Source organism: Neophocaena asiaeorientalis, unplaced genomic scaffold (genome assembly GCF_003031525.2).
Source record: "Neophocaena asiaeorientalis asiaeorientalis breed wild unplaced genomic scaffold, Neophocaena_asiaeorientalis_V1.1 scaffold407, whole genome shotgun sequence".
Taxonomy (NCBI): Eukaryota; Metazoa; Chordata; class Mammalia; order Artiodactyla; family Phocoenidae; genus Neophocaena; species Neophocaena asiaeorientalis.
Genome location: NW_020174060.1, coordinates 77,855 through 87,377, shown reverse-complemented (window position 1 = coordinate 87,377; position 9,523 = coordinate 77,855). Strand labels below are relative to the sequence as shown.

At 59.7% G+C, this 9,523-nt stretch overlaps 1 protein-coding gene across 1 annotated transcript in view; it reads right to left on the bottom strand.

Annotated features, from left to right (window-relative positions):
• The window catches only part of KRABD3 (KRAB domain containing 3), a 17,517-nt gene extending 9,337 nt beyond the window's left edge, over positions 1-8,180 (bottom strand). The window contains 10 exon segments of the mRNA XM_024754497.1: positions 1,604-1,705; positions 2,197-2,370; positions 2,837-3,055; positions 3,695-3,850; positions 4,720-4,902; positions 5,109-5,240; positions 5,957-6,112; positions 6,728-6,862; positions 7,524-7,643; positions 8,037-8,180. Of these exon segments, the coding sequence (XP_024610265.1) occupies positions 1,604-1,705; positions 2,197-2,370; positions 2,837-3,055; positions 3,695-3,850; positions 4,720-4,902; positions 5,109-5,240; positions 5,957-6,112; positions 6,728-6,862; positions 7,524-7,643; positions 8,037-8,157 (1,498 nt within the window). The 5' untranslated portion in view covers positions 8,158-8,180.
• Between the last annotated feature and the right edge of the window lie 1,343 nt (positions 8,181-9,523).

Sequence of the window (9,523 nt, the reverse complement as noted above, 5' to 3'; positions counted from 1 at the left end):
CCACAAAAAAAAAAAAAAAAAAAAAAGGGCAACGCTAATGCCTTTCAACTTGGGAAAAAACCAAATTGCCAAAATCGTATTTCTAGTGACAGAGCTGTGGATACAATAGGAACCAGATGAACTGAAATTCTTTTTCTTTTTTCTTTTTTGGCTGTGCCATGCGGCATGTGGGATCTTAGTTCCCTGACCACTGACTGAACCCGCGCCCCCGGCAATGGAAGCACGGAGTCCTAACCACTGGACCACCAGGGAAGTCCCCGGACGGAAATTCTAGAAAAGGCCCTTCCTGGGTCAGCTGTCACCTCAGCCATGCTCTTCCCTGAAGGCATTTGCTGATGCTGGGCCAGGCAGAGCAGGAGAAAAGAGACACTGCCAGAGCTTCAGGCCACTGTGAGGCTGGAATTGCAAAGTCACGAGAGGAACCCCACACACAGCTTTCCCCACGGACGCTGCTGAGTTCTGGGGCAACACGGGGAGCTGGGGAGCTGGGCTGGAAGCTCCTACAAGGCAGCGTGAGATCGCCCGCCGTTTGGGTGACTCAGAAAACCAGGTCTGTTGACAGAGGATGCTCGAGAAGGAATGTCCTGGTACCGACCGCAGCCCACCACGCAGCTGCGGGGAAGAGAGGAGGGGGCAGCACAGCGCTGAGGATGCTAAGACCAAACGTGGGAAGACGCCAAAGGGAAGCATGAAGACAGAAAGCACGGTGGAGAAGCTGCACGCAGGATGCCGAGCCACATGCAACGTCCCTGGAAGTCACAGCAGCGGGTGGCTCAGCAACACAGGGCAGCAGAGGGAGGCAGACGCCACCCTTCCTCCGCAACCTTCCGTAGCTTTTAAGCAAGACTGAACGATCTATTACCTACTAAGAACTAAAAATTAAAAAGAAAATTCGGCTGCATGTTGGGAGGTAAAAGCCCCCCCACCCCCACCCAAGGGGCTAACCCGTGGCAGGTGCAGGGACCCAGGCCCAGGGACACCGGAGGCCCCAGGCCGGCCCGATGGCCCCAGCTGGCCTGGCGCAGAGCCCTGGGTGCAGCTCCAGGCCTTTCCACTGACAGTGGGAGAGGCCAAAACACAGAGGAGAGCCCCGGGGACCGGGTGTCCATGGACAAGGCAGGCAGAGAGCACTGGGATTATTCAGGTGGAGAAAAAGGTCCAGTCCTGCAAGGTCCCAAAGAGGGGACAGCTCACATGGCGGCCTCCACGAGGAGGTACCCCGACGCGCAGGCACCAAACACACCCTCTAAGGTGGTTTCACACAAACCTCAAGACGTTTTTCCTTAAGTTGGAGAGTCAGTGAATATGACAGACACTGACTTCTTCGTGGCTGGGATAAGGAAGAATTTGATGTTAAAGGAGATCTTTTTACTTTTTAAGACATCTTAGATGTCGTCCTGCCCCTTCTGAGCCAAGTCACTAAAAGAGACCCCCGCCCCCCAAAACAGGTCCTGCGTCTGCTCCCGCCGTGGCATCCCCGCTCTGCTGTCGGCACCGGGCACGACAGCCTGACTTGCTTGGGCCGGACACGTGGCGGTGGGCAGGGCGGGCGCCTCCTGTCCTTCCCCAGAATCCACTCCCAGCCTCAGGCCGGCCAGCTCACCTTTTCCAGGCCGATGCCCCTGGCTGCCCGCAGGGCTCTGGAAATCCAGGTCCCCGTCAATGCTGCTGGACGAAGAGAAGCTGGTGGAGGTGCCTTGGGAGCCTGCAGGGAGGGCAGGGGTCTCTCATGCAGCCCTGCAGGCCCAGAGCCAGAAGAGGCCCCAAGACCACCTCTGCGGGACACAGCACAGCTGGCGTCATGGGAAAACCACAGGAGAAGAGGTCCCCTGGGCCCTGGGCTGTGGACGGGCGCCCAGACCGGCCCCAACGCCTCTCCCACTGGGATCTCCCCTTAGGTGAGGGCACTCGTGGCGCTGATTAAAATCCCGTAGCACGTTAACCCACATAAACCCAACCACTGGTCTTGTGGGCCTAGAGGGTAAGTGAACCTCTCAGTGGAGACAGTGGGCAGAAGAGTTTAACTGGCTTCCACCAAATGCAGAGGCTGTTTGCGGGTAGGCGTGAGAGGGGGCTGGGGGAGAAGGGCTGCACCCCTGAGGCCTGGGATGAGGAGGGTGGACCCGACGGTGTCCTTGGCATCCCCTGTTCTGTGCACAGGGACAAACGCCACCCCGAGCCCATGACGCAGTCTACCTCTGCTGTGTGATCCGAGGCGCTGCAGCTCGGGCCTCTGAGACCCAGGGTCTCCTGGCTGGGGGCTCCGGGACCAAGAGCTGGCCGGCGGCTGGGAAGGTAACGACCCACTCAGGGGGATGCCCCTCAGACAGGCCTCCAGGGCTTCCAGGGGTGAGCTCGAGGCGCTGCCGGCTGGGATAGGGGAGATGCCCCATCACCATCTCTGGCCCATCCCCCCGGCCCAGCCCCGGCTGGCTGCCTGGCCTGCCTTCCACAGGGGTGGCGAGTCCTGTACCAGGCGTGGGAGCCTGCCGGGCAGGACACCCTTCTGTGCGGGCTCTGATCTGCTTTCTGCTCCCCAATCTGGGGAAGCAACGCCAGCTGTACTCAGGCCCAGGGGCAGAGGTGGGAGAGCCACACGTAGGGGCCAGCTTCCCAGCTATCGGGAATTCTCTGCAAGACCACGGTCCTTACAGTGGAAGGCTTCCTGGGCAAGGGCCTGGGTTAAGGAGGACGGGAATTAAGGGAAGGGATTAACTGCCTGAGAAGGATGGCCAGGTGGATGCCTCTCCACCCAGGAGACAGGCAGGTGCCCCGTCCCCTGTGGGCGCTGAGAACCCCACCCGGGAAGACTCGAGCAGACAAGCCCAGGCCTCACCTCGAGCTGCAGAGCCCCAGCTGGGCACTTGGACCCAGGCGGTGCCTCCATTGTCCCCAGGGCTGCCCGCGGCAGAAGGGCCGTGGGTCCGCTTGCTGAGCTGACAGGATGTGGGCTCTGGGGGCCCCTGGGCCCAGCCGTCCTCCACCTTCACTGCAGAGAGCACGCTGCCGGCTCCAGGACCAGGCCCGGGTGGAGGGGTCTGGAAGGGGCGGGGCCCTGTGGGAAGCCCCGCATGAGGCCTTCTCATAGGGTTAGGATGGGGCATCGAAGGCCCCCGGCCTCCACAGCCGCCTCAGCTCCAAGGTCGTCGCTGCTCAATCATCAGCAGATGGACCCAGTCCCACCCCCGCCTCCAGAGATTTCTGCTGAGGGATGATGCCAAGCAGCCCACCCCCGGCAGCACCGAGCCAGGGTCCTGCCTTCAAGGGCAGCACGCCCATCTCAGATCCATCTCAAGGGCAGCACGCCCATCTCAAAGTTCTGGGACGCTGATGACCAGTGGTGAGCCCATGCGAATGTGACAAGAACCCCCTCGTCAAAATGATACCCGGCACGTCTACTGCCTGGAGCTACGTCTCCTATTTTCCGTCTCTCTCCCTCCCAACCATCCCCTGCTTCCTCTGGAACCCTCAGCTCCTACTGTAAGAGCCAATCTGGAATGTCACTGCACTGCTGCACCTCCTACTCGCCTACGCCCTTTTACAGCACGATCCCCGACGTCTGGCTACTCCAACCGACACACTGATGTGGACGCCCGAGTGTCTGGCTGTGGAGGGTCACCTACTGCCCTGCTTGGAGTGGAGAAAGGCAGTGGTTGACGTCCAGGGGCCTCCCTGCCCAGCCAGTGGCCTTTACCTCCAGAATTCCTTTTCCAGGCCCCTGGGTCCTCCTGCAGCCATGGGTCCCTTGCTCCTGAGGGGCTGGGTTGCTTGTCCCGGGCCTCTGGGATCTCCTTCAGACAGTTCAGCAGACTCTGGAGGGGACAAGCCCCTGAGGCTGTCTCTGTCTTCACTACAGAAAAAAGGAACACACGTTGCCCCTGAATCGGCGACTTCAGGCTCGGAGACAAACAGCCAAAAGGGGAATTCAGTTCAAAGGTCCAAGGCCAGAAATCTGGAGATGCAGGTCTTCTTACAACTCACTCAACCTTGCACAGGCCACCGTCTTCTTAGTGCTTGGTTTAAAAATGCCTGTCTACACACCTCCCAGAACTGGATGGATGAAAGGAGGATGTGAAAATGCACCCTACGGGCAGAGCATATGGTGCCACTCTGGGTACAAACAAAGGAAGTGGGTGGACTGGGTTGCTACTAGATGGTTCTCTGGGCCCTGAACAGAACTTAATTTGAGGAGGCCCAAGCTTTTTACACACACACACACACACACACACAGAGTGTACCTACGCCTCACAACAGCCCTCTAAGGTGGGAACAATTATCCCCTTTTACAGACTGGAAACCAAGGCTCAAAGCCTGGAGGAGCGTCTCACAGTCTGCCCGGCTAACAGGTGTCAGGGTCCAGGGCTGGGGCTCCTGCCCCCACCACGTCACCCTGCTCCCCCAAGCCCACCGCAGGCATCCCACTTCGTGTCAACATGAAGTGACATCACTCATCATCTCCTCCTCAGGTGTCCCATATCAGGACGAGTAAAGAACCCAAAGAACCCAGGGCAAAGTCTGAGTTTTCTTACACCAGCTGACCAATGCTGTTCCCCTAAGACAGCCATCTGGCTCCAGAAATGTGACACTGATGATACTGGAACGGCCAAGTTGGCGATGATCCTCAGGGAGGATGTTATATTTATAGACAAAGATCCATCAAAGGGCAATTCCACGGGCTCAGAAACCTTGGCATGAGGAGACAGGTCCGCAGGGACTCACCTGCCCAGGGCGGGCTCCCGGGCCGCAGCTCTGCTCCGGTCAGCTGGGACGCACCCAGGCTGCGGGCTGGCGGCAGTAAGCGCAGGGGCCGCTCGGGCTGCTGGGGCCCGGGCTCGAGGATTTCCTTCAGGCAGTTGATGAGGCCTTGCAGGGGGCTGTTCCCAGGAGAGGTTCCTGCAGCTCCTGCAAGGCCCGCACGCTCAGGGCAGCCCTGAATGCGGCAGCTGTGGGACCTTCAGGGTCAGATTTCCCACCCGTGAGAATGCGGGCGACGTCTGAGCGCCACGCCGGGCGGTCAGGAGGCTGAGGTGGGAGCCACACGACGCCTCCCTTTTCCCACCCCCTCAGCTCCGGCGCAGGCCCCGCCCTCGGGAAAGGCAGCCCCTCACCTGCCCCCGTGGCCCCTCTCTCCTGATTCCTGTGGCTCTTCCGCCTGCCGGGGCTACAGGTAGGAGGGCTAGGCTCCTGGCTGGGGGCTCCTGGGCTTTCCTCCTCTACAGGCCTTGGCACGTCAGTAGTTTCTGTTGCAGGAGAGACAGGAAGGCCTCTCTAGCCCCAGCTCCCGACCCTGAGAAGTCACCCAGGATCTGGTCCCCCGAGAGGACAGGCCTCTCCAGGCTCTAATCCCTGAGGGGCAGCCAAGTCCTGGGAACTTGGATTTGCGGCAGAGCCAGCTCCCGCAGGCTTGTTCCAGGAGTTCATCCTGGGGAAGGCAGGGTCTCTCCCTGTCTCCTTCTGGTGTAAATGTAAGCACAGGACTGTCCACTCCGGGACCCTCCCCCACCCCCAGCCTCTGACTCTGGCTCAGCAGGGCATAGGCCCATAGCCTCAACACGCAGGCCCAAGCCTTGTACATGTTTCTCAAAGCTGGGCACGTGGCAAAGGTGCCAGGTGACACCTGAAACTACAGGCTAAATGGGGTATGTTTTTCAGGAGTGCCAATTTTATGCCAGATTAATTTGAAATGTTTCAGATAAAAACAGATATTCAGACAAATGTATAATTTGCAAAAATTTTTAAATAAAATGAGGCCCAGAGAAATTCCAGTGGCCACCTTGCCCTCCCCGTCTATTAACGCTGCCCTGGCGAGAAGCTCTGAGAGTCAGGTCCGGTGCCGCAGGCACACTGCACACAGCACCCCGCGAGTGGGGCCGAGCACCCCGCATCTTCGCTGGTCCATGGGTGGAGGCCAGCACTAGGCCTGCTCCCTGGGGCCCCCGTGCTGGGTCATACTCACTGATGGGGAGGGGGCTCCCCTGCCCCCTGGCTCTGGGCGGGCTGCGGGATGAGCTGCCGCGGGGCATGGCGGCCAGGCCAGGCCGGCCGACAGGTGTGTCCGGAAGGCAGCCAAGCAAGCCTCGGAGAGGGCAAGTATCCCCCATCACAGCTGCTGCTGGGGGCGGGACACTGGAATTAAGCCCTGCAGGAGGCAAAATGCCCCCACCATTGTCCCATCCTGGCCCTTCCCTGCCGTGTTCCACTAACAGCGGCCAGGACGTCAGTAGCCTCTGCCCTGTCACCTCCGGGCTCTGACACGTAGATTCACAGTCTAGGTCTCGTTCTGACAAGATCCTTCTCACCCGACCATCAGCTGAGCGGACTCAAAGGAACCCTACGGGCTGGGGCTGCTGGGGACAGACCCCTGAGGAGGTAAGAGTGCCAGCGAGCAGAGCTTGGGGAAGGAGGGAGAGTCTGGTGAGGCAGGAAGACTGCAGGCTCGGGGGGCCTGGCCGCTCATCTACAGAACAGGGCTGGCCTCGCCCACCACGCAGGGCACGCCACGACGGGGGCCCCAAGGGCGTGGATGAGGCCAGGCAGAGCCAGTAGAGAAGAGTTAGAAGCTGCTGTCTCACCACGATCCACGCACTCAGAGGACAGGCACGCTGCCCGGGTTCATGCAATGGGGCGACTCCACCCAGGGCCTGGCAGGGGCCCGGCAGGCGCACAGCGCTGCCCACAGCTTGAACTTGTCTGTGGGATGCAGAGGGCCCGCCCGCTGTCGACTCACCCTCGGGGCTCGCCCCCTCCCCGTCCATGCTGGCTCCCCCGCTCTCAGGGCTGACTTCCCCGAACAGGAACTCTGGGATCTCCTTCACCAGCTGCACCAGGGCGCTGAGGTGCAGGCTGTGCTGGGGGGCTCCTCCTGCCAAGAGGCCACAGGGGACCCCCCGCATTAGCTCGGCACTCATGCTGCTGCTTGTGGCGTCACGCTGCGTCTCATGTAATCCTCCCACCACGTGAGGGGCAGCAAAGGAGAGACCCATGTCCGCAGACAAAGAGGACCTGGGCTCAGGGCACAGCCAGGAGCAGGACGCTGGGGACCACGGGTAACTGAGCTCCTGTTGCTCGTTCCCTGTTACTCCTCTGAGGGGACCGCCAAGGAGGGCTGCCTCCCTGTGCCCTGCCACTATCCGGGCCCCTGCCTTTCCGGGCACCCTCTGGACCACATCCACCGCCCAAAGCCTCTGGACCTTCAGGGGCTGCAGGCTGGCTCTGCACGGGTGGTGGCGGAAAGGGGACCTAAGGGGGGAAAGCTCTCCAAGGGTGACCCCAGCTTTCTTCTGAGCACTTCATGCGATGGGCAACAGTGTACCAGGCTCCCGGCCCAGAGGGATGAGGGGTGAAAGGTCACGGAGGGGTCGGTGTGGCGAGGCAGGGAGGGTTGCGGTCACAGCGTCCCGGAAGGAACGGAGCCAGGGGCTGAGGACACGTGGGGAGGACACGAGTGAGTCCACCTGGGCCTAGCCTACCCAGGAGGACCAGGACCCCAAAAGGGCCTGTCCTCGTCCGCCAAGATTACTCACCCAGGGGCCCTCCTCCCCGCGGAGGGTCCTGCCCATCAGCAGCACAGCCCCCGCCCCCCACGGCTCCTCCAGGCTCCGAGGGACACAGGAAGGCAGAGAGGGGCAGCAGCTCCACTGTCCCTGGGAAAGAAAAGAGGGACAGTCCCCTGAGAGTGGAAGCCGGCCTCCGCCCTCCCACACGCGATCGTGCCAGCAGCCCAGGCACCTGCAATCCACGCACCTGTGCACGTGTGTGTCCGTATGGCCACCCAAACCCCAGGGACAGTCAGAACCTCGGGGACCAGTGCTGCTTTGCCAGTCTGTTAGGGCCCCCACTGAATCACACCCAGCACCCTAGTACAGTCCACAGAAACGGCAGCATAAAAGACCCGCGAGGCCCCCAGCTCAGCGCAAGGCTCTCGACGCCACCTCATTGTGTAAACAAAGCCCAAGGCCCAGTGGGTCCCAGGGTCCAGAGCGACTCAGGACCCGGCCTCCCGTCCACCCGCCAGCCAGCTCCTGCCTGCCCCTCACCCAGGGAGGCCAGCGTCTCGTAGTTCTCCCGCATCACGTCCAGGTAGAGCGCCCTCTGCCCCTCCCCCAGCAGCCGCCACTCGTCCTCGGAGAACCGCACGGCCAGGTCCTGGAAGGCCATGGACACCTGTGGGCACAATCTCAGGGGAGTTGGCTGGTTCCCTCCCGGCAAGGCCCGCCTCGTCATCCTCAGCTTGCCTGTGTCTCCAGGTGGACACCAGAGCGGGGGGAGTAGTGACAGAGAGCGTGGGGCGGGCGCCTGACACATGGGAACGGGCAAAGGGGCAACGGGAGTCTGCTCAAGAGACAGTGACGGGGGTCAACTGTGTCCCCCAAAAGTTACGCCAAAGTCTTCACCCCAGTACCTGAGAACGTGGCCTTATTTGAAAATAGGGTTGCTGCAGATGTAATTAGTTAAGATGAGGTCATAATGGAATAAGGCAGGTCCTTAATCCAATATGACTGGTGTCCTTAAAAGAAGAGGAACAGAGACAGACCCACAGGCAGGAAAAGTCCATGTGACAATGGAGACGGAGGTTGGAGTGATGCAGCCACAAGCCAAGGAATGCCCGGGGCCACCAGAAGCTGGAAGAGGTGAGGCAGGATCCTCCTCCAGAGCCTTTGGAGCAGGCTTCGTAAGATTAAAGAAACATTTTGTCCTAATTTCTTTAAAAATAGTCATTAAGTGGGCTTTAAAATGGCCGTCAGACCCTAGAAGATGACGAGCATCTCGAAGGCATGTATTTTAAATTACAGCAAAAATTAACTTCATGCAAATTAAGCACAAAGTTTATATTTATATTAAGCAGAATATAAATTACGGGAAGGGTCCTTCTGGCTTAGGAACAAATGCTAAACTATTTATCTGTAAGAAAAAAATTACTACATAAAATGAAGACACTCCTAATAAAGCAAAGATAATCTACTGCCTTGTTTCATCAACTCAAAGTGAGTGATTTTAAAAACCATCGCTGTGGGACTTCCCTGGTGGCGCAGTGGTTAAGAATCCACCTGCCAACGCAGGGGACACGAGTTCGAGCCCTGGTCCAGGTGGAGCAACTAAGCCTGTGCGCCACAACTACTGAGCTTGCGCTCTAGAGCCCGCGAACCACAACTACTGAAGCCCACGCACCACAGCTACTGAAGCTCACGCGCCTAGAGCCCGTGCTGCACAACAAGAGAAGCCACCGCAATGAGAAGGCTGTACACTGCAGAGAAGAGTAGCCCCTGCTCGCCGCAACGAGAGAAAGCCTGTGCAGTAACGAAGACACAACACAGCCATAAATAAATAAATGTAAAAACCATCGCCGCTACCAACCATGGCCTTGTCACCAATGGCATCTGCTCCCCGCTCTGTCTCCCGCTGACCGCTGGCACCACGAGGACACACCCGGCTGGAGGCAGCCTCTCCACGGGCTACCTGCCTTTGGTCCAGAGTCCGAAGGCCCACAAGTGGTCAGACACCGCAGTCTCTTCCTCCTCGGCCC